General features: G+C 57.1%; 2 protein-coding genes across 2 annotated transcripts; one reads left to right on the top strand and one right to left on the bottom strand.

Moving 5' to 3' along the window:
• Positions 1-2,873: 2,873 nt before the first annotated feature.
• On the top strand, positions 2,874-14,330 carry PTGS1 (prostaglandin-endoperoxide synthase 1). Its single transcript, XM_027650356.1, has 11 exons — positions 2,874-2,985; positions 8,216-8,332; positions 8,490-8,630; positions 9,383-9,526; positions 9,835-10,016; positions 10,109-10,192; positions 10,479-10,725; positions 11,294-11,580; positions 12,294-12,441; positions 12,700-13,075; positions 13,153-14,330. Exons 1-10 carry the CDS (start codon positions 2,874-2,876, stop codon positions 13,053-13,055), a joined length of 1,818 nt encoding a protein of 605 aa, XP_027506157.1. The 3' UTR covers positions 13,056-13,075; positions 13,153-14,330.
• A 2,870-nt stretch (positions 14,331-17,200) lies between these two features.
• On the bottom strand, positions 17,201-21,809 carry PDCL (phosducin like). Its single transcript, XM_027650336.1, has 5 exons — positions 21,726-21,809; positions 21,249-21,292; positions 20,611-20,797; positions 19,812-19,993; positions 17,201-18,933 (listed from the first exon to the last, which is right to left on the bottom strand). The coding sequence occupies exons 3-5, from the start codon at positions 20,789-20,791 to the stop codon at positions 18,382-18,384; spliced, it is 915 nt and encodes a 304-aa protein (XP_027506137.1). The 5' UTR covers positions 20,792-20,797; positions 21,249-21,292; positions 21,726-21,809; the 3' UTR covers positions 17,201-18,381.
• Between the last annotated feature and the right edge of the window lie 154 nt (positions 21,810-21,963).

Genomic DNA, 21,963 nt, shown 5'->3' with positions numbered 1-21,963 from the left:
CCAGTGCCTCCCTGCACCCGCCGCCGCGCTGCCATCGGCGGTGTTCTGCTGCCTCCCTTCGGGAGGACGCGCCGGCAGCACCGGCCGCTCCGCCGCGCCGTCCCTGCCTGGACCTGCACGTGGGGCAGGACAGGTCACGGAGGGCTCTGGTGCATCCCAGCATGGCTCCGAAATCGCCTTCCCCATCCTACCCTACGCTGGAGCTGAAGCGCTGTGGCCATTCCCGTGCCCATCCCGCCTTTCTGACACTGGCACATCCCCAGGGCAGCACCAAGAGCCCTGAAACGGCCAGAGCCAGAGTGGGGTCACGGTCACATCCCTGCACTGGGGAGAGAAAAAGGAAGCAGAACTCCAGCTGTGCCTCCGGAAGGGGGAGGGAAACCGCGGGAGGAAAAGGGGCAAAGCCGCAGTCGGGGCGCCCGCGGCTGCTGCTGTGAAAAGCAGAAGAGCAGCGTGGGACTGGCACAGGCACAGCCGGGAGTGTGGCATGACAGGGAAAACCTCCGGGCATCAGGAACTTCTCCAGCCAGCACTAAAGAAGGTTTGGGGTTCTCAGGGTTGAAACCCTCCAGCCAGAATCCGACCACCCCAGGCTGCCACTGCCACAGGCCCATCTATCCTGTGCCACATTCCATCGGCAGCTGGTCAGCAAGGAGTGCTCCCAGGAGCCATGGCAAGGCCACACCCCAGAGGTATCCCCCAGCCCTGCATCCACCCAGTCCCAGGGAGGCCCTTGCTCTTCCCAAAGCCACTGTCAGTGCCACTGCTCCACAAGAGCCTCCCTCACCCTTCTGAGGGGGTTCATCAGGTCGATGTCTGGTTGTCTGTTTTCTCCCACCTTTGCCCAGGACATGGTGGTGAGGCACATGTGGGGCTTGCTAGCACCACACTGGAGCTCCCCTCACTACTCCAGTGTGGTGTCAGAGTGTTTGTTGGCCAGACCCAGTGCCCAGGTTACTGAGCCCGTGGCCCCAGACATGCCTCCATGTCCCAAGTGGCTCCAGCCTCACACTGAGGCTGTCAGACCACAGTCTCACAAAATGCCCAGGCAGCACCACCCGTCCTTGCACTGACTGGGAACAGCAATTCATGTGGGGATCCAGGGCTGGCTCGCAGTCTGGGACATGTGGTCAGACATGTGGTTGTGCCTCAGACAGAGTCGCAGGAGGTCTGTTGGCAGCCGGGGCTGGCACTGGGGAGTTCGGTAGCTGCTGGGTTAGAGCTGAGCAGCCCAGTGCAGCACTGAGTGCTGGAGTGAGGGGTCTGGGCACTGGATGAGACACGAGGAGTGGTAGAGGTCTGCAGCTGGCAGCTGGCAGCAGCAGCCCCCTCCCTTGCCCAGAAGCACGGGGACAGCCCCTCCACGGCAGCCCCTCAGCGGCCCCAGTCAGACAGCCGGCCCGGGCTGTTGCAACTGTTTCCCATATTGTGCAAGAGTGATTATTAAAACCTGATGAGAGGGAAGGGCAGCGAGCACGGGAGCGCTGCCGGAGAGGGACATCCCCAAGGGCTGCTGGGCTGGCCCGTGGGTGAGAGGGGTCAGGCCCTGCTGGGTCACACGTGCTGCGGTCAGACAGCATCAGGCATTGGGTGTGGGACAGGAGGGGGACACGCCAGAGCTGAGGCTAGTGGTACTGCCTGAGGGGATGGAGGAGAAACAGGCATGCCCACGGGGGGAACCACTCTGCTCTCGGTGGGGCTGTGGCACCGTGGGCAGCCTGGCAGAGGGCAGGAGCAGCCCTGGCCCCAGCACACACCGACTGCACCAGCTGCACACACACAGCAAAACCCGCCTTGCGTTTCCAGCCACGTTCCTCAGTGGAAGACAGGCGGTGTCCCCACCCTGTGTGAGCGCATCGAGAGCCCACTGAGATCATGTTTATGTCATGGCTGATGCTGGATCTGAGGCCCTTGTTCATTTTTGGACACCTGCAAAGGCTGCTTGCCTGTGGGGACACTCCCTCTCTGCTGCTGGAACCCCGCGCAGGATCCACGGAGGAGCCGTGCGGGAACCGCGCACCGACGGCCTGCCGGGGCTTCCTGCAGCTCTGCAAGGAGGGACAGCACAGCCCGAGATAACCCCCACACACAGCCGGGCCTGTGCCGGGGTCTCTGCTGCTTCCGCAGTGCAGCACAAGAGAGGGTCAGCAGCCACAGGCCCTGAGCCCTGGGGGCCACCAGCTTGGGGACATCCCAGCAAGGTCTGCAGCCCACCATGCTCACACCACCCCAGCCCCACGCAGAACCTCTTCCAGCCCCACAGGACCCCTGTGGGGTGTCTTGTGCCTGCCCGGGCTCAGCTGGCTGGATCCTGTCCCTGCTGCCAGGGGCTGGCGCTGGGAACAAAGCATCCAGGCGGGAAACACCCGGCGATGGTTTCACCGATAAACTCAGCTTTTCTGGCCACCGGCGGCTGAGGGCAGCCTGGCTCCTGGCACGACCGGGCGGCGCTGCCAGGGCAGCCTCTTGTGGCCACTCGGAGGAGTTGAGCCGGGCCCGGGGGATCAGGGGATGGGCATGGGGTCCCGGGGGACCTAGGGATCAGGGTTTGGGAATGGGGATGCAGGGGGACGTGGGAACAAGGGCGTGGGAATGCAGGGGCACGTGTGTACCAGAAGTCGGGTATGGAGATGCTCATGGAGGGAAACGGGGGGACTTGGGGCTCCTGGGGGACCTGGGGGCACGGCTGGGGGGGCACAGGTGGCCGCGGCAACCAGGGGAGGGGAGGGCGGTTGGGGCAGCCCCCCGGCGGGCCAGGCTGTCGGAGGCGGCCCCGTCCCGTCCCGTCGGGGGCGGGAGGCGGCGCGGCGGGGGCGGGGGCGGCGGGGCCGGGCCGGGCGCGACGGCGGGACGCGGCGGAGCTGTCTCTCGCCATGGGCGGTGGGTGCCGGGCCCGGGCCCCCCCGGCCGCGGGGCTGCGGCTGCTGCTCGCCCACGCCGTGCTGCTGCTCTGCGCCGCCGGGAGCGCCGCCGGCACCGGCTCCGGTACGCGGGGCGGCACCGCACCGGGAGGGAGGGAGGGAGGGAGACGCGCGGAAGTCCGTACCGCTGGCGCGGCGACATCCCGCACCGGGGGGTCCGGCCCCGGAGGATGCGGGGGGACCGGGTCCCGCAGGATCCAGTACCGGGGGTCGCGGGGACGCGGGGCGGGCGCTGCGGGACGGGGCCGCGCTCCGGCGGGTCCCGGGAGAGATCGCACCCGTCGCCCAGGGCTGGTCCTCGCCCGCCGGTGCCAGCAGGAGCCCCGAGCGGAGGGCAGGCAGGGTGGGCAGGGGCGGCTGGCGGGACCCCCCGCCCGGCTCAGGGTGCCCGCAGCGCTGGGAGCTGCAGGATTTGGCCCGTCACGCGTGGCTGGGAGCAAAACCGCCCGGGTAGAACAAACTTCCCCTCCACCTCCCGCAGCGGCCGCGCAGGGACCACACGCAGGGCCTGGAGGAGACATCGCTGGCCCGGGGCGGCCGGGGACGCACGACAGGGCTGGACCCCGGCCAAGACAGCAGCCGGCTGGTCCCTGCAGCCCCCCAGCCAGGATGGGGCTTCTCGAAAGAACGAGGGACAATATCCATGCATGCTGGCAGTCAGGGACTTTCCTGCTGTCCCCAAACGCACACCAGGTGAAACTGCAGCTGGGGGTGAGGATGCAGGGCTGGGAGCAGCAGGGATGGCTCCGGTGCCCTGAGCCATCGTTTGGTTCCCATGCCCACGTGCTGCAGAAGTTCACCACGTGCTGGCATGGCCACATTGGGCTCAGGCTGCCCACCTCAGGTGCACTCGAGGATGTCCAGGAGTAATGCTGCTTGTGGCAGGCACCCACGGAGCGTGCTGTTAAACGAAACCCTTTCTTGAATCCCATTAGCTCCATCCCCAGCCCCTACAGTGCAGATTCCCCCAGGTCCTTAGCAGGGGCATTGACTCCAGTTCCTCTTCTGTGAAAAGATCTTCCTCCCTGGAGAAAAACGCCATCCCAGTTGGAGCTTGGGGCACTTATCAGATTTTACAGTTCCTTGCTAAAGGAAAGTTCTCAGCAAAACCAGCCCAGACCCATGGGCTGCATCTCTCAAGGGGCTCTGACTGCCTGTGTTCAAATAGTGCTGATGGTGACCCTGTGTCCAGTACCCTGCCGGGGTCTACCCTCTGCTCTGTGCTGGAGCAGCTGGTCCTGTGCAAAAGCAGTGACCCAGAGGGGCAGACTTCCCTGTTTTGGCAGCAAATGTGTCCAAAAGGGGAACATGACCCAGAGCTGCAGTGCTTAGAGGCCCTATGGCCATGGCCACGCAGACAGGTGGCTGTGTCAGCTCTGCAGGAGACTCCAGGAGTCCACCCAGCAGGAGGTGGCAGGTCCAGCTGCTGGGGACAGCAGGGCTGGGTGATGCCAGTGTGGCCAAGACACCCTGCAAAACCTCTGGCTTCTCAACCTCAGACACAGGGTCAGAGCAGGAGCAGCAGGAGCCAGTGCTGGAGGAGGGGGCCGGTGCTGGGGAGGTGGCAGTCACCCCACTGAGGGGCACATTGGGCACATCTGCTCAAAGGAGTGACCCCATGGGATGGACCTGCCTGTCATCTGCTGGGCTGGACCGTAGGGACAGGCAAGGGACAGTCTCTGTGGCTCTTCCTCTGGCTTGGCCATCCCTCTGCATGGCTCTCATGTTTCCGAGAAGCCCCTCTGGGGGTTGAGGACATCTGGGACCAGCACCTGTGTTTTCTGCTTGGCACAGGACAAAGGCCTAGGGGCACACTGGAGACCCACGTGCCTGAAGCAGCTGGGACAAATGCAGGCTGGAATGGTGCAGCCCTGGAGCTGACTGCTGCACAGCAGGATCAAAGCAAGTTTGACTACGTGGAGGAAAAAAAATACCTGGGATACATGATATACATGAAAGGATGTCTCTCTTCCAAGCCTTAATTAGGGAGGGAGATATCTGATTGAGAAATTAGGGGAACTGCACTGTGCCCTGAGGTGCTGTCAGTAGAGTGTCTGGGCTCTGCTCCTCCCCAGCCTTGTGCCAGGAGGACCACAGCCCTAATCTAGCCCTTGGATCTGCTCCCCAAGACCAAATAACAGGATGTTGGGCTGAGGCTGGGATCTCCTGCTCACTTGGTGTTTGCTGCTCAGAGCTCTCCTCTTGACTCCTTGCTGGCTGCACCTTGGCTCTGAGCCACAGTGTTTGTTCTCTGTAGACTTTTCCTCTGGCTGAGTGGAGCCAGGCTGCTCCCATGGTGTTTTTCAGTTTTCCCTGCAGATATTGCCCTTGGCAGCTGGCTTGCCTTCAGGGGTGAAGTTTTGTACAAGTATTTTTGCAAAGTAAACCTGACCGTCCTCTCCACAGCCATTCCACAATTCAGCTGCGTCACTGCTGCCAAACAGGAGCTGGGGCAGCACCCCAACATCAGCATCTGCCCGAGCCCCAACCACAGGGCAGGTCTGGCATGGACCAGGCTGTGTGAGGGCACTTGGGGACCTCTGGCAGAGCCTCTCTGGATTCATGCCTGTTTGCATAGCCCATGGTCTGCGCCTCCTCCCAGCACATCCCCTCCGCAGCCGGGCTCCTGGAGCGTCACCCCGGGCTGCAGAGGGGAGGCAGCTGCCACACTGAGAGCCCTGGGGCTGCCACCCCTCCAGCCTGCCCCCAGCCCATCCTCAGGGCCAACAGCTCCGCTCAGGTGCAGGGGGAGGATGGCTGAGCCCACGTGGTGCACAGCTGCGGCCCTGGCACGCTGCTCCCGCTCGTAGTGCTGCCAGAAGTGGATGCAGATGATGATCTGGCTGTGGTGCGTGTGCTGCGAGCAGTTCATGGGGCCGAGGAAAACCTTCCTGGATGAGGAAAAACAAGTGCGTGAGCCTTTCATCATCCCCAAGCCTGTGGCCGCGGGGCCATGTCCCATCGAGCAAGCCTGGCTCCATCCCGCCCATGATTCACCCCAAGTTGCTTTGGCTGCGGTTTGCAGAGCGGATGTTGTCCCCGAAATCTGGCATTTTTCAGCGGTGATGGAGCGTGTTCACCAGCTCTGCCGTCACGGAGGGGCCGTGCTCCACACAGAGACTGGCAGCAGCTTTCCCCATACCTGGAGCCTCCTGGCAGGGCCGGCGCAGGATTCCTGGCCGGGGTGGGGAGAGGCAGGAGCTGCTGCCGGAGGGAGGCTCCAGAAGGACGTGAGGGGGTTGCTGTCGCGGGCCAGAACACGCTCCATCCATCCCCTTCCCACCCTTCTGGCTGGAACACGCTGTTCCCACCCCACCTCCGGGACCCCGCGGCACTGACACTGTGCTGAACCGTGGGAGGAGGTGGCTCGGCCAAGCCCAGCATGCGGCCAAACCCACCTCGGAGGAGGGCTCGGCACGACCTGCTATCGAGCCCCGCACCAGGGAGAGCCCCGGCAGGATGAACTTCTCCTGACTCCCCATATCAGCTGGAGAGACAGGGCAGGACACGACCTGCTCTGCCAGAGCCTGCGGCGTGGAGCATCCTCCCAGCCCTGCGGCTGCAGCACCTGCGGCAGCCCTGCATCCCTGAGGGTTGCACGGGGCACAGAACGGGGTTGCTCCTTGGGATGTTTGCAGGGTCTGCAGCAGAGCCATGTGCGAGGTACCAGCATGGGAATATCCCGCAGGATGCTGCAGATGCACTGCAACACCTCCCCCTTTCCAAAAATTCCCATCTTGCAAAAATCCAAACGGGTGGTCTGACCTTAATTTGTGTGAGATAAATAAGATCCTGCCTGCTGCCTCCCGTCTGGAGACATGAAAAGATCCAAGATGAAAGGGAGCCTGATGGAAGTGCTGGGAGTTGAGCACGTCTTTGCAAGCCAGCCCCTGTGCCGTGAGGGATTTGGGGCCACAGGGCTGAGCACAGCCCGGCAGAGCTGCCGGCTGAGCCCTGGGCTCCCAGGCAGCCCCTGCCCTGCCTTGAGCATGTGGCTGCTGGAAGATTGAGCAACGTCACAAAATTAGCTTTATTTTTTAAAGATGTTAATTTTTAGCTTCAGCTTCCTATGGAAAAAATGAGGCTTCTGTTCTGCATGCCCATACCTCCACCCTCTCCACCCCAGTGTTGGAACCTGTTCCCAAATTCCCGAAGAATCTGAACCAGGTCTGGCAGGGGCCTGGTGAGCTCACGCACTATGCAGAGCAGCTGATGGACCCAGGAGACCTTCCTTCATCATCCAGGACATGCTGGGCACACTGGGAGTGGCACTCAGTCTTTTGTGGCACTCAGGGCGTGCTGCCCATCCTCCCCATTCCCACAGCCAGTGGCTCTGGAGCTACACACTGTATTGGTGGCACTCATGTCCCTGAGTGCTGTGTGTCCTGGTGGGGCTGGTGACCTCTGATGTGCTACAACACACTCAGCCACTTGGCTCTATGCACTTTTATCCTCCTGGCACAAAGGCTCCATCCTGGGTCTGTGGGAACCAACCCACCTCAGTGAGGCTGAGGATGCCACCAGTGAGGCTTTCAGGAGGCAGCTGTGGCAGAGGACATCCCAATTTCCACAGCATCCCCTGGGCTGATGGAAGGCAAGGGCTCTCCAGCCACCCCAGGTTGTGTTGCTCTTTCTCCCCTGAGTTTTGCTGCTCTTGGAGGGGCTGTGGATGGTGGAGTTACAAGGACCTGCCTGCTCCAGGATGGATCAGAGGAGCTTGGAATGGATAGTGCTGAGCGCTGCCCCAGTGCAGGAGGTGCTCTGTGCTGGGGGGATCTCCCTGTCCCACGGGATCCTGCCGCCCTGGGACGGGCGGGAAGGGGCCCTTATCTCGTGTCTGCAGGCCGGGCACGAAGGTGGTGGAGGAAGGGCCGGGCGGGAGCGGGGAGTGAGGCCGGCGAGGCCCCTTCCATCCGCTCGGGGCGGAGGGGCCGCCTGCCAAAGCAAACGCTGCCCTGACAATGGCTGCTGCAGTGAACAGGGGTGTGTTTGCACGGCTTTATCCCTGCTGGGGCTCTGGGGGCACTGCAGCCCCCCAGGCACGAAGGTACTGCCCTGGGTGTGCGGGACACCCCCGTGACAGGCAGCGTTGGGCTCCTGCAGCATGTTGTTGACACCAGAGCTGGTGCTCACAGAGGTGGCTGCACCAAAGCACCTCATCTCCTGAGCTGCACCCAGCTCAGCTGTGTCTGAGACAGTGTCTCTCCGAGAGGAGCAGGGAGCCACTGGATGCTGTGACAGGGTGGCTGGATGGTGATCTCTGTCTCTCTCTCTCTCTCTCTCTCTCCCTGCAGTGAATCCCTGTTGCTATTTCCCTTGCCTGCACCAAGGGGTGTGTGTGAGGGTTGGTCTGGGAGAATACGAGTGTGACTGCACCAGGACGGGATACTACGGGGTCAACTGCACCTCCCGTAAGTCTCCGTGACCCAGATCTGGCACCACTGGATCCCAGGGCAGCTCACTGTACCCACAGCACTGCTCTCACCAACAGCAGTGGTGTGGGTGGACCGAGGCTGTTAGTGGGCTTCATTAGTGGGGTGAGTGATTTGCCTGGTCTGTCTCCCCCAGCTGAGTTCTGGACGCGCCTCCACAACCTGCTGAAGCCCAGTCCTGCCTTCTACCACTTCATCCTGACCCACTTCAAGTGGTTTTGGGACATTATCAACAGAACCTTCATCAGGGACACGCTCATGAGGCTTGTGCTGACAGGTGAGGGGTTGGAGGGGGTCTGGGGGTTCGTCAGGACTCGAGGATGCCCCAGCATGAGCAGAGGTGTGGGTGGGGATGGCACGGCTGCAGTGATGCTGAGCAGCTCCTGTGGGCATGGTGGGCATCAGGCTGGAGTCACCTCACCAGGAGAGCCAGGGTGCTGTCACCCCATCACTCCATCATGCTGTCACACTGTCACTCAGCCCGGGGGGGCTGCCTGGACAGGCAGTGGTGGGGCTCAGGCGGGCTCAGGGGGTCCCCAGCCCTGTGCTGGGCTGCCAGCCAGCTGGAAAACACGAGCAGCTCTTGGCATGCTGCACTCCCCGGGCCAAGGGGCTCTCGTGCAGCTGCATGGAAAGCAGCCTGTGCAAATATGGCCCTTGTTACTCATGTCCCCACATTCATCACTTTGCATAAATATTTAGGTTCCAGCTCTTGGAGCCGTAGGGACACACTCGCAAGGCTCTGGCTGTTGGTTTCACCATTTCTATGGGTTTGTCATCTCATTTATCATCAAAAAATCCACTTAAAGCATTAGCACAGGCCTTCCTTTTCCCTGGGGAATTGCAGCCTTTAAAAGGCTCGGAGCAAATCCCAGGACACCCACGTGCCTCCGCTGCTGGTACCTTCCTGCTTTTCGGGGTGTCAGGGGAGGGCGTCCAGCAGCACAGAGCGGGTGGGCAGGGGCCAGGGCAGAGGCTGTGGGGTGCTGCCCCGCGCCCCACAGTGGTGATCCCCCTCTCTCCTTTCAGTTCGTGCCAATCTCATCCCCAGCCCCCCCACTTTCAACTCTGACTACGGCTACATCAGCTGGGAGGCCTATGCCAACGTCAGCTACTACACCCGCGTCCTCCCGCCCGTGCCGGACGACTGCCCCACGCCCATGGGCACCAAAGGTATGTGCTGGCCTGGAGAACTGGCACCCTGAGGGTTTCCCACCCACCCATGGCCGAGCTTTCGCTGCCGTGGACACATCTGCAAGGCACCACTGGCAGTGCCACGTCCTACCACTGTCCTGCCCAGGCTGGCCCCGTGGCAGGAGGAGCTTGATGGCATCTGAAATGCTGCTGGGACAGCTCAGGGCATGTCACGGCCTGTGTGAGAGGGCTGTGTGTCTGCAGACACCACCAGCAGCCCTGTGGACAGCACTGGCACCCAGCCAGGCCGGCACTGGGCATCTGCCATCAACCTCCATCCTTCACAGGGAAGCAGCAGCTCCCCGATCCCCAGCTCCTGGCAGAGAGGTTCCTGCTGCGGCAGAAGTTCGAGGCTGATCCCCGAGGCACCAACATGATGTTTGCCTTCTTTGCCCAGCACTTCACCCACCAGTTCTTCAAGACATCTGGGAAGATGGGCCGTGGCTTCACCAAGGCGCTGGGGCACGGGGTGAGGGGCACGGGGGATGTGGGAGGGAGGATGTGCTCTGATGGGGCACAGGTGCCTCTCAGAGCAGCCTTGATGCCCTGCTCCTTCCTCAGGTGGACCTGGGACATCTCTACGGGGACAACCTGCAGCGGCAGCACCAGCTGCGACTCTTCAGGGACGGGAAACTGAAATTCCAGGTACCACCCAGCATGGCTGAAATGTGACCCAGGGCTGTTTGAAGCCCATGTCCCTCTGGCAGCTCCAGGGAGACCCCAGCCCTGATGCCCGTGTGGCTGCTGGCTGGGGGACAAGCTTTGGGGTGCAGCAGGTTGGGACTGTACAAGGAGCTGTTTCCATCCCACTCACTTCTTGCAGGGGAGCAGACATGGTGCCCTTAGGGAGGCAGCTCCTGGCTGGGCAAGCTTTCACCAGGGTGTTTTTCTCCCCTCTGCCCTTTCTCCCACCTCGTTCTTGTGTCCCCAGGTGGTGGATGGGGAGATGTACCCCCCCGTGGTCACCGACGCTCCCGTTCACATGGTGTACCCGTCTGCCGTGCCCAAGGAGCAGCAGCTGGCCATGGGGCAGGAGGTGTTCGGGCTGCTGCCGGGGCTGTGCGTGTACGGAACGCTCTGGCTGCGCGAGCACAACCGCGTGTGCGACGTGCTCAGGCGGGAACACCCCACCTGGGATGACGAGCAGCTCTTCCAGACGGCGCGGCTCATCCTCATCGGTGAGGGACGGCACTGCCACGGGGCACGGGCACCACAGAGCTCTGTGTCCCACCTCCCCGGGCAAGCCCCAAGGCCCCAGTTTTGGCCAGTCTCTGAGGGTGGTGACCAGGCTGCCTTGAGAAGTTCCTCTGGCATCCTTCTGGAGATCATTGGCTTTGGCCCATTTAGCAAAAAAATTGGGTTTGGTCCATCAAAAATACTAATTTTGAAAAATTTTGTGATAATTTTGAATGATTTCTTTTAAATGTTCATTATAAATTTGCTTCTCGTGTCTCATGAAAAGTCATTTCTGACCAAAATCCATAAAAAAGCCATGTCACCACAGTACCTTTAAAAAATAAATCCTGGTCAGCTCCCTCAGGAGCCCTTCAGTTTTGTTAGACTGACCTTTGCTACTGAAGAACTAATTCACTGAAAAATTCCCAACCAGCTCACCGAGCCCATAGTCAGAAGGGTCCCAGGAGGTGCTGGGTGCTGGGATGTGCTGCCATAGCACGTGGGTAACATCTCGGGATACAGAGCTGGTGGCTCCTGCTGCCACCAGCTGCTTCTTTTGCTCCTGCCCAGGGGAGACCATCAAGATCGTCGTTGAAGACTATGTCCAGCATCTCAGTGGGTACTACCTGAGCCTCAAGTTCGACCCTGAGCTGCTGTTTGGGTCACAGTTCCAGTACCGGAATCGCATCGCGGTGGAGTTCAACCAGCTCTACCACTGGCACGGGCTGATGCCCGACTCCTTCGTCATCCAGGGGGAAGAGTACAGCTACCAGCAATTCCTCTACAACACCTCCATGCTCATGGACTACGGCGTGGAGGCACTGGTGGAGTCCTTCTCCAAGCAGGTAGCAGGAAGGGTAAGGACCTGCTCTCCCCTCCCTGGCAGTGCCGGGCTGTGACACCCCACAGGGACACTCGTGGTACCCTGGAGGTGGTACAACTGTCCCCATTTGGCAGTGGGACACACACAGAGTCTGCCCAAGGCAGCACCTGATGGGCACATCAGGAGTCCTCCCCACAAGCACCGAGGCAAGGCTGGCCCTGGCAGCGCCGGTTGCTGCTCTTGGTGCTCTGCAGTAACCACCCCGGTGATGGACATCCCGGAGCCTGAGGAAGGGGCGATCTCCCGGCCTGGAGCAGCAGGGAGTGGAGCAGCTTGTCTGGCACTGTTCTTTGCTGCCATCGCATGGATGTTTTCTTCCAAGCCACTGCGTCTCCATTCCTGACCCTCTTTTCTTGTGCAAAGCAGCACGGCTGAGGCTGAGGCTCTGTGGGTGTCCAGGTTCTCCCTGCAACTCCAGCCCTCTGTTACCTCTCTCCTCCTCCCGGGTCACTCGGTCCATCCAGGGCTTCTCCCACACCATTCCCTGCCCTGGGAACAGGGCTGACCTACCCAAGCTGCTCTATGGCTGTTCTTTGCACTGTCCAGTGGTTCCCCCTCTTCTTCCTGCTGCAATGATGTGCTGCTCTCCATGACACACGGATGGTTGAGCTCGGTGGCTCTCCTGGAGCTGATGCTGGTGCTGCCTTGTGCCTCACGTGTGCTCCCCCTTGTGTTCTTGCCCTCCAGATCGGTGGGGGACAGACCATCAACGCCAATGTCTTGCATGTGGCCATTGGGGTCATCAAGGAATCCCGGCAGCTGAGGCTACAGCCCTTCAACGAGTATCGGAAGAGGTTTGGCATGAAGCCCTACAAGTCCTTCCAGGAGCTGACAGGTAGGGCTGCAGTGCTGACAGGGGCTTTGCTGGGGCAGGGTAGGTGCCCTGTGCCCACAGGTGGGTACGAGACCACGAGCTGTCCCACTGCCACCAGGCTTGCCCCGCAGAGCAGCCGCTCCTGCCCATCCCAGCCTTGCCTGGGGCAGACTGGGTTGATGCCCAGTTTGCAGGGGTCCTTCCTCCTGTGGGCTGGATGACTGGTCCTTGCCAGGCCTGATTCCCTTGCTAAAGCACTCTGATGTTCCCTTGGGGCAGGAGAGGAAGAGAAGGCGGCGGAGCTGGAAGAGCTGTATGGAGACATTGATGCTCTGGAGTTTTATCCAGGCTTGCTGCTAGAGAAACCCCAACCCAATGGCATTTTTGGGGAAAGCATGGTGGAGATTGGAGCTCCATTTTCCCTGAAGGGGCTTTTTGGAAATCCCATCTGCTCCCCAGAGTACTGGAAACCCAGTACATTCGGTGGAGCCACCGGCTTTGAGATAGTGAAGACGGCGTCGCTCAAGAAGCTCGTGTGCCTCAACGTGAAGAGGTGCCCGTACGTGGCGTTCCACGTGCCAGATGCTGTGGAACACGGCAGCCCTCGGGCTGGGGGACCATCCACAGAGCTCTAGCACCGGGATGACCCGCCCAGGTAGGGTCTGTCCTTGCCCAGGCACCGGCTGAGCTGAGCTCCTGGCCTGGCACTGAGTACCCCGTTCCTTCCTGCAGGGAACAGTGGGGACACAGGGACCTGCCCACCCCTGTGCCAAGCAGGAGCAGGACAGGAGATGGTCCCATCCTGGATGTCCTCCATGCCAGCCCTCGAGGAGAGGCTGCTCCCAGCTCTCTGAAAAGCTGGAGTGCCTTGGGAGTGTGGCTGCCCCGCTGTCCTCAGCAGACTCACATCTCTTGCCAGTGAATTCCTTGCACAAAGCCAGCTTTGGGGTTCCCCAGGGGATGCTCCAGACTCCCCTGTGCTTCATCACCCTCCATCCCCGCTGCATCCCAGCACCAGGCCACCAGCAGCCCCTCTTCCACAGGGCCTCCCCACTCGGGACAGAGGAGTGCAGAGCCCTCACACTCCTCCCTCCTCTGCTGCACCTGGTTACGTGATGAGCTCCCCGATGGACAGGAAGGACACGGTGTAGGTGTTCCTGCTGCCCCAGCAGTGGCTGAGCTTGCAGTAGGAACCTGCCCTGCTCTGCTTCTCCTGCATCGTCTGGACCATCCACTCCAGCCTGTCCAGCACAGGGACATAGCCGGAACACAGCCAGGAGAAGGAACCAAAGCAGTGTCTCTCCTGGAGGAGACCAGGGGAGAAGCATCAGATCAGACCTCCCAGACCTCCTGTGCCTCCAACACACTGGCTTGGACCCTGGCACATGCTGCTGGTTGCCCACCTGGGGCTGCTCGGAGCGAGATGCTGCCTCTGTGCACACACAGCGATGGAGTCCCTTCCATCCCACCATCATCACGCTTCCCTGCACTAACAGCTCAGCAAACACATCCTCACAGCACACAGAGCCTGCTGCTGTCCTGCTCCCTGCACGCAGACGTCAGCCCTCGCCCAGCCCAGCCACGTGTTGCTGGCAGCCACTGGCACTGGCCTTGATCCCCATCAGATCCCAGGTCACCACCTCCAGGAAAACGGACATTTAAAGTAATAAATGATTTTAAAAACTCCTCTCACTTCTGGCTGTGCCGGGTCATTGCCGACCGCACATGAAGAATAAACGGAGTGACCACCCTCCTTAGGAGATGCTTCTGTGGGGGTCTCTGAGCCCAAGTGTCCCCTGCAGGTTTGAGCCACGCTGCCCTTCAGCCACCCCCAGCCCTGTGCTGTCCTGATGCCACAGTTCAGGGTGTTTGGGTGATGGTTTCAGGCATGTGGTGGGATTGCTGGGATTGTCCCGTGCAGGGCCAGCAGTTGGACTTTGATGATCTCTGTGGGTCCCTTCCAAGTCAGGGTGTTCTGTGATTCTGTGGTGACACAGCGCTCACACCCAACCTTGTGTATCTCTGTCACATAAAATCCATCCACACGTCAGTCTGGCTGCCCGGGTGTTCTGTGGGCATGAAAAAGCCACAGTCTGGAAGGGAGCAGGTGGCTGCACCTTCCTCCTGTGCTGAGCTGAGAGAGGGGACTGCTCCCGAGCCCCTGCTGTGTCCTGGCAGGACTCCCACCTGCCCTGGTGACCTCGTGCCACGAGGCCATGGGGGCTGCGCTGCTCCCAGCTGGACCCTCCTCACACTGATTTTGTAACCCTGATCAGCCAAATTTGTCATGATCCAAATTCCTCAAGAGGGGGTTGTGAGGCTCTTCCAGGCAATAGTAAAACTGCTTACAGGGAGATGTTACAGGAGGTTTAAAGGGCTGGTGCCTTGGCAGGGGTGTGTTGGGAGGATGTCACAGCAGGGGAACATCTGCAAGTAGAGACTGCCAAGGCCTTCTTGCTCTCTTTAACCCTTCAGAAATGAGAGTTTTACCAGGGTACCATCTGAATTTTAGTTTCCTGATAGGACATGGGGAGGCAGAGAGGCCGACACAACTCACAAGGGCACAGCAGGCAGGTTCACCTGTTGTGTGCTCACCTGGGCTGGCCCTGCCCTGCCTGTGCCCTGCCCAGTCCTGGCACACAGACTCCCCAGTCCTACTGCTCCCCCCATGTCGTGCAGGAGTGCTGAGCACCAAGCCAAGAGGAGGACAAACCCTCTCCCACTCACACTGGATCCACCCCCCTGTGCCTCCAGCCAGACGTGCGTGTGACCACCCTTCCCGAGCTGCTCCAGCCTCCAGCATCCCTCCCCAGCTGGAGACAGGCATGAGCTGGGCTGGTGTCAGTTAGACCACAAACATCCTGGGTTTGTTTGTGGCTATCACTGGCTGCCAGCGCTGCTTTGGGACAAACTGATAAGTGAGGAGAGCCCCTCAGGCACACAGGGAGCCTGGATGCTCTGGTGTCAGATTGCACTGGCAAACCTGACACCTCTTCCAGCTGTGCCTCCAGTCCAGGACAGTGAAGCATCTCCCTCCTGCTGGCAGGGAAAGCTTTGAAATTGTTTCTTTGTAGGACCAACAGGTACCATTCCCGGGGACAGCATCCAATACACTATTGAAATCTCCTCCAGGAGCCCAGGGACCAACAGCCCCGCACAGAGCTTCCCCCAGCCCAGCACTGCTGGGCCCTTGTGTTTTCTTCGATGCTTTTCCAGCCATGGTAGCTTGCAGAAATCACTCACATCCTCACCAGCTTGTCCATCACAACATGCAGCCACATCCAAGGCAGGAGCCAGTGGTTTGCATCCATGGTGCTGTCTGTCAGCATCACCCAACCCTGGCAAGAACTCCCTGTGCCCCCACATCCTCCTGTGTGCTCTGGGGTCTGCCAACATACCCTCTGCATGAGCTCTTGGTAAACACAGCTCCTAGGACATCCTCTGAATTTTTAAACAAGTCTTCAGCAGCTTGCCAGCGCCTGGAAGGTTGTGGACAGAAGGATGGGGCTGCCTGGGTTTGTGCAGCAACAATGAAAACATCCATCTGGGGCTGTGTGGCCTCGGAGGCGATGATTCACTGAGCAGGGGGTGAACGGTCCAAAGGCTGAATGGAAAAGCTTTTTATCCCCTTGGAGGGAGTCCCTGGACTCCCCCAGTCTGCCCCAGCAGGCCCCTCTGTGCTGTGAGCCAGATCAGTGACTGCACGGGGAACCTTGTGTGGACTTTCAGCAAGAGTGTATTTTGAACATTTTACAAAGACGGGAGGCCAAAAAAGATCAGCACAAGCTTTTCTTTGCTAAATCTTGCACCCAGGCTGGCACCACAATCAAATGCCACGTTAAGCTCATCCCGGGTTTTCGTTCCTGCCCTTGCCAAGCAGCTGTCCATGATTCCTTGTGCACTCACGCTCTGTGCCCAAATTCTGTTTGTGCTGGAACACAATTACCCGTGAGCAGCCCCAGGTGATCCCACGCTCCCCTCCCACAGTTACAGCCGCCTGTGAAACCCGTCATTCCTGGCAACCTCCCTGCCATGAGCTGCTTTTTCCAAAACAGAACATCTCCCAGCGGCAACACAACCTACCTGGCAAGTGTTTTTTCCAACTCCTATTTATAGAACTTCTTGAAGATTTAGCTTCGAGAACAGGCAAAAGCAGCAGCAGCTTTTTTTCTCAGCTCAGCCCCCTCACTCCCACGTGATGTGTGCACAAATGAGCAGCAGGACTGTAGCACAGCTTCTCTCCCCTGTATTCTTCCAGATCAAAGAGCAGTTGGATTCAGACCTTTTTTATTCTCCATTTTGCTATCAGCACTGCAAACCACCTCTCCCATGCCTGAGCACAGGAGGTTCCTCACCAGGAGTCACCTTGCTCCAGGCCATGGGACACAGAGCAGCAGGAGAGGGTCTGATCCTGTCACAGTTTTGCTGCCACAGGGGTAAAAAAAATAATCACTTTATAAAAATAAACCTTCAAAGCAACTCAAGCAGCAACTCAGCTCTCCCCTGACCCCCTCTCCAAGCCAGGTTTTGTCATGATGCTGAAATGCACCGTCTGCACAACAGACTTTATTGAATCTCAACCTGGATATAAGTTACAGCTACTCTGATTTTTTCCTTAAGTGGGCTGATATCCACACTCAGTGATTTAATTTCATATAACTTACATGGGTTTTTTTTTCCTGCGATTCTGAGATGAAAAGAAATAATCTCTCAGCACACTTAAAAACCTGGATTTCTGCCAGTTTCCTTAAAACAGCTACAATTTGTGCCAATTCAGTCATTTTTAATTACAGATTATTTATTTTTCTGCTCGTATTACTTTTAAAAACACAGTTCAAATAGACACAGTTACAAATTCTCCTTTTTCTAGCCCAAGATCCATTCTTATTAAGATCCTACAATGACCCACAGACACATTTGCATTTCTTCCTGGTGTTCCAAAGTGCTTTACATAAAAATTGCAAATTTCATCATTAAACACAGCATTACACTGGGTCCTATATTTAAGTAATGACAGTCTACTTTTTACTACTGAAGGCAGACAGAAATGAACTTTAGCACTGATTTAGTAATTTTAGGGAGAGATGAAATTCTGAGGTTATTTAAGTCCTAATTCTGCATTTTGCCAACAAAATTCTTCTTGCTGCTGCTCAGCACACACATTGGAGCTCTTTGTAACAGTCTCTCTGAAGAGCCAGAGCTCATCTTCTGATGGAGTGACTGCTGTGAACTCTAAGGACGAGCATTTTAAAACCCAAGAACGTATTAAAAGCTGTAATTGCAAGATTTTCTCATTTAAGTCTCAGGGAAGGTTAAGGAAAGAACTCTCTCCATCTGATAAGCAATTTTCAGGATGAAGTCAGGGGATGTCATTATTTGTAAGTGAGAAAGGAACAAATATTTGAGGCCAAGTGTTAGAATAAGGTACTTCCAAGAAGGAGACTGCAGATTGGCAGATGGGACCTTGCACTGTTAACTGGTAGCAGTTCAGCACCAGGTTATTAAGTCCTGAATTTTAAAACCTCCTCTATTTGCAGTCTCAATTCTTGTCTTAGGGAGTTGGTGACCACATCTTGATCCAACTGGTATTTATATTACACTGGTTCAGGAAACCTGTAAGGACACTGACCACACACTGCTGATCTGAGAACAAAATGTTTAAAAGAAATTTGGAGAAGGGAGATGACAACACACAACTTCCTAAACTTACTGAATCGTGTTAAAACTTCATGGTAAGTAAAATACATTTGAATTGCATAGAAATGAGACTGTTTCAGCTGTACTTTACTGAATTAAGAAAACGAGAAAATGCTAGGAATTCCTCATGTTATTTTTAACAAGCAAAAGTCAAAGTGCAGGAGGGGGAGGAACACATACCCACGCTATGGAAGGGAGAGAACAACCCCTAGCACAGAACATCCCACAGCACAACTACACCTACGGGCCCTCGGCGTCAGTGCCTCAGTCTATTTCCAGATCACTGTCCTCACTGTAACATGCAGAAGGGTTATGTATAGAAGTCAGGAGCAGTAGGTCTTTTTCTGGCAGCAAACCACATTCCTGCAGAAAAGCCTCCAGGTCTACAGCAAAGAAATCTTCCCCGAGCTGGTCAGTGATGCGCACGAAATTGCCGATGAGCTCCCCGGCCTTATAGACCAGCAGGGCTGGCAGGGCATTGTTGGTGAAGCGGGTGCTGGCCCCAATGAGGGAACTCTTCACCCTGCAAAATTTCACCGTGGGGTACTCAGCAGCCAGGCAGATCATGCAGCCGTTCAGGGACTCGGCGCCAGGGATATCATCTTCATAAATATGGATCATGATCAGGGTGCTCTTGTGCTCTTTGTCGACCGTGTCCAAAAACGCTTCTCCGCTGCTGATCTCGAAGACCTGCTTGAACTGCTGCCCACTGTACAACTGCTGCCTCATCTCCTCCATCCTCTGCTTCCTGTAGCGCTGCAGGAACTCCTCGTCGTCCTCGTCGTTGTGGATCATGTTGTACTCCTGTAAAGTCATCTAAGAACACACACAGAGATACGTGAAACCGATCTGCACCACGATGTGGGTCACTTATGTAATGAGAATGTAAATCAAGAGGATTAATGTGGGTCACTCATCTGTAATAACAGCAAAGTGCAACCCATGCAAGGCTCAAGCACCCTCTGTATTACACTCCATTCTGAGCTAATTAGAAACCATGTCCAGTGGGAACAGTGATTTCAGCCCTGGGCATTCCAGTTTCCACAAGCTGCACTAATACCACAAGTGGCTGCTCTGTGCTCCCACTTTAATCCAGGTTAATGGTGCCCATGTGCTTCCACTGAGCTGGGAGCGCTCATTTGGAAACTGTCCCTGACCTAAGAGGAGTTTCTTCCTCATTTAGCTTTCCAGTTAACATGTGGTGGCACCATCCTGTCTTTAGAACTGCAGTGAACAGGATTTTATGCATTTCAGTCTGTTCATCTGCATCACTCAAGGTACAGGAGAGCACAGCCAACCTGCATCACCTGACAGCAGAAACACTGTCTGCTAACTACCAACTTCTCTGACTAACACTCAGGGCTAGTTCACAGCCCAGCTGATTAAAACCACTCTCTACCTCCAATGCCTTTGATCTTTGGAGCTCAAAGTTAAATTCCCAACATCCACTTACTAGATATGGAATCAATGAGGGCTCCTAAGCTCTTGCTTCAGGCAGGGGAGGCAGCATTCATAGGTTTGCTGCACCACTCTCCATACTAATGAAGTTGACTTATTTGATCAGCAGACCAGGGAAATCTGGGAAAAGGGTTTGGACTTCTTTGGTACTGCAGCTAAACCACTTATTTGTCAACACAGGCAAACAAAAATGTTAAACGTTTAAGTGGCACTTTAAGTCCTTTGTGCCATGCTACCTTTCCATTGATTTTTTCCTGAAGCTCCTTCTGCTTCTGCTTATCAGCCTCATCATCTAAGTGAGACCTGCAGGTCATGGACAACTTCTTGATGAGCCGCTCCATCTCCCGGCGCTGCTCCTGCCGCTGCTCCGTCTCCAGCTGCTTAAACCTCCTCCAGTCATTAATGACTCCCTTGGGACCTGAGATTAAATGTGTGGGCATTTCGTATAAAAGGGTAACACAATTATATTTATCATCATTTAAAATCAAGTAATAATTTATAAATCAGCAGTAAAACAGTGGCCCTGTTGTAAACTTTCCGTATCTGTGCAGAACACTGAAGAAGAATTGATTTGCCATTTGCATGTCCTTGAGTTTGTATCTATTTTTTTTAGTAAGAAGACTAAAGTTTATCTAACTAGGCTATTCTCATAACTGTCCCACAGATTAGTATCTGTGCTCTTGAAATAGAACCACCAGCCCTCAAGGCTTCCCCTATTGTTAACACGGCTTTCATCAGAACAAAAATAATGATTTATTATCAACCAAATTGTACAAATCAGCCTTGTATCAGCTTTCTATCCAAAGCCTGACTGCTTCAGATAAAATACTGAGGTATCTCAGAGGAGAAATCAAACATTAAAATCAAGAACCAGCTATTAAAAATACAGTTAGACAACAGCCAGGAAACCATCACTCTCTGACCCAAATATGCAGAACACCAGGAGCTTCATTTGGAAAAATGAATTTTAGAATAACACATGAAATTTCCAACAAACAAAGCATTTACAGAACAAGTCCACTGATAGGATCATACCTGTGTTGACAGTGCTAACATCGGTGCTAACATCGCTGCTGAGCTCGACCTCTCCCACACTTTCAGGAATGTTGCTCTCCCCTTCTTTATCTTCCTTCTCACTGTCCTCATCCTCACCCTCACTACTGCTGTAATAGTACTGGAGCTTCTCACCAAGCAGCTTATCATCTGCAGTAGTCATTATGTCCTAAAAAATAAATTAACAAACCAGAGGATGCACCTCTGATCAAACACACAGCGTGAGATACCACCTTAAATGCATCATGATGATCCTTCACTTCCTCAGGGCAGTTTTTAGCCCCAGAACAGTTCACAGCCCACCAGCCAACAGCCTTTGGTGGAGTCAGTCCCTTGGGTTAATTCTTAAGCCACAATTTCAAACTCACTTAAATGAAAACCGTTACAAACAGAAGTGCTCTGAGGCTCACTAGTGAAAACACCTGACGTGTGTTCTCACTCATGGAGAATTAATTTTCTAACCATGATTCAGGAGCCTTGTGAGCCTCCCTGGACAGCTCCACCAGCCTGATTCCCAGTTACTGACATTTAGATGCCCCCTATTATTCGCATTATTTTAACAATTATTTAAGCGAGCTGAAAAACTACCAATGCAATTAAGCCAATTAAAACGTTCTGACCTGTATTCCCTTGCAGTCCTCCAGAGACAAGCTTCTGTCAAGACCTGGAAGGAGGAATATTAGCCAGATCAGCTGATTCGGGCTCACACTTCTCTGCAGGGCTCTCCTGCTCGCAGCAGCCGCCCTGGGCGTGTGTGTGGCACAGACTCCACTCAGCCCCTGGACACAGCAGGGCTCCCGGTTTTCCAGCCCCTGGACACAGCAGGGCTCCCGGTTTTCCAGCCCCTGGCCACAGCAGGGCTCCCGGTTTTCCTGCCGAACGCTGCGGGAGTTAAACCCAGCTCCAGCCGATCACCGCGGGCAGCTGGCCCGGGATTACCGGGATTACCCCAGAGGGGCCGGGCCAGGGGCCGGTGACACCGCGGGCCCCGAGCGAAGCGGCCCCACAGCCCCGCCCGTCCCCGGGCCCACCCCCGGCCGAGCCCCCCGCTCCTCCCCGGGACCCCCGGGCCCGGCCCGGCCCCGACATCGCCTCACCCGCTCCCGCCGCCTTCCGGGGCCGCCGCGCGGGGCACGGCGGGAAAGGGGCGGAGACGGGAACGGGAGCGGCCCCGGGAGCGGCCCCGGGAAGGGGAAGGGCCCCGGGAAGGGGAAGGGCCCCGGGAAGGGGAAGGGCCCCGCTGCCCCGCCCCGGGAATGCGCGGACCCACCCCGGTACCGGGAACACCCCCGGACCCCTCTCGGTACCGCTCCCCCCGCCCGGGGAGCAGCCGGA

This window comes from Corapipo altera, unplaced genomic scaffold (assembly GCF_003945725.1).
Source record: "Corapipo altera isolate COAL_440 unplaced genomic scaffold, ASM394572v1 268, whole genome shotgun sequence".
In the NCBI taxonomy this organism is placed as follows: domain Eukaryota; kingdom Metazoa; phylum Chordata; class Aves; order Passeriformes; family Pipridae; genus Corapipo; species Corapipo altera.
Note: the sequence above shows the minus strand (reverse complement) of the source record. Positions and strands in the feature narration are given on the sequence as shown.

What these genes read in the sequence shown, in the direction of transcription:
- PTGS1 (XM_027650356.1), top strand. Translation starts at nt 2,874, where the DNA reads ATGGGCGGTGGGTGCCGGGCCCGGGCCCCCCCGGCCGCGGGGCTGCGG. An exon ending in CGCCGCCGGCACCGGCTCCG is followed by an intron (nt 2,986 to 8,215) that starts GTACGCGGGGCG and finishes CTCTCCCTGCAG; the next exon opens with TGAATCCCTGTTGCTATTTC. An exon ending in CATGAGGCTTGTGCTGACAG is followed by an intron (nt 8,631 to 9,382) that starts GTGAGGGGTTGG and finishes CTCTCCTTTCAG; the next exon opens with TTCGTGCCAATCTCATCCCC.
- PDCL (XM_027650336.1), bottom strand. Translation starts at nt 20,791, where the DNA reads ATGACTACTGCAGATGATAAGCTGCTTGGTGAGAAGCTCCAGTACTAT. An exon ending in TGTTAGCACTGTCAACACAG is followed by an intron (nt 19,994 to 20,610) that starts GTATGATCCTAT and finishes ATTTAATCTCAG; the next exon opens with GTCCCAAGGGAGTCATTAAT. An exon ending in AGGAAAAAATCAATGGAAAG is followed by an intron (nt 18,934 to 19,811) that starts GTAGCATGGCAC and finishes GTGTGTTCTTAG; the next exon opens with ATGACTTTACAGGAGTACAA.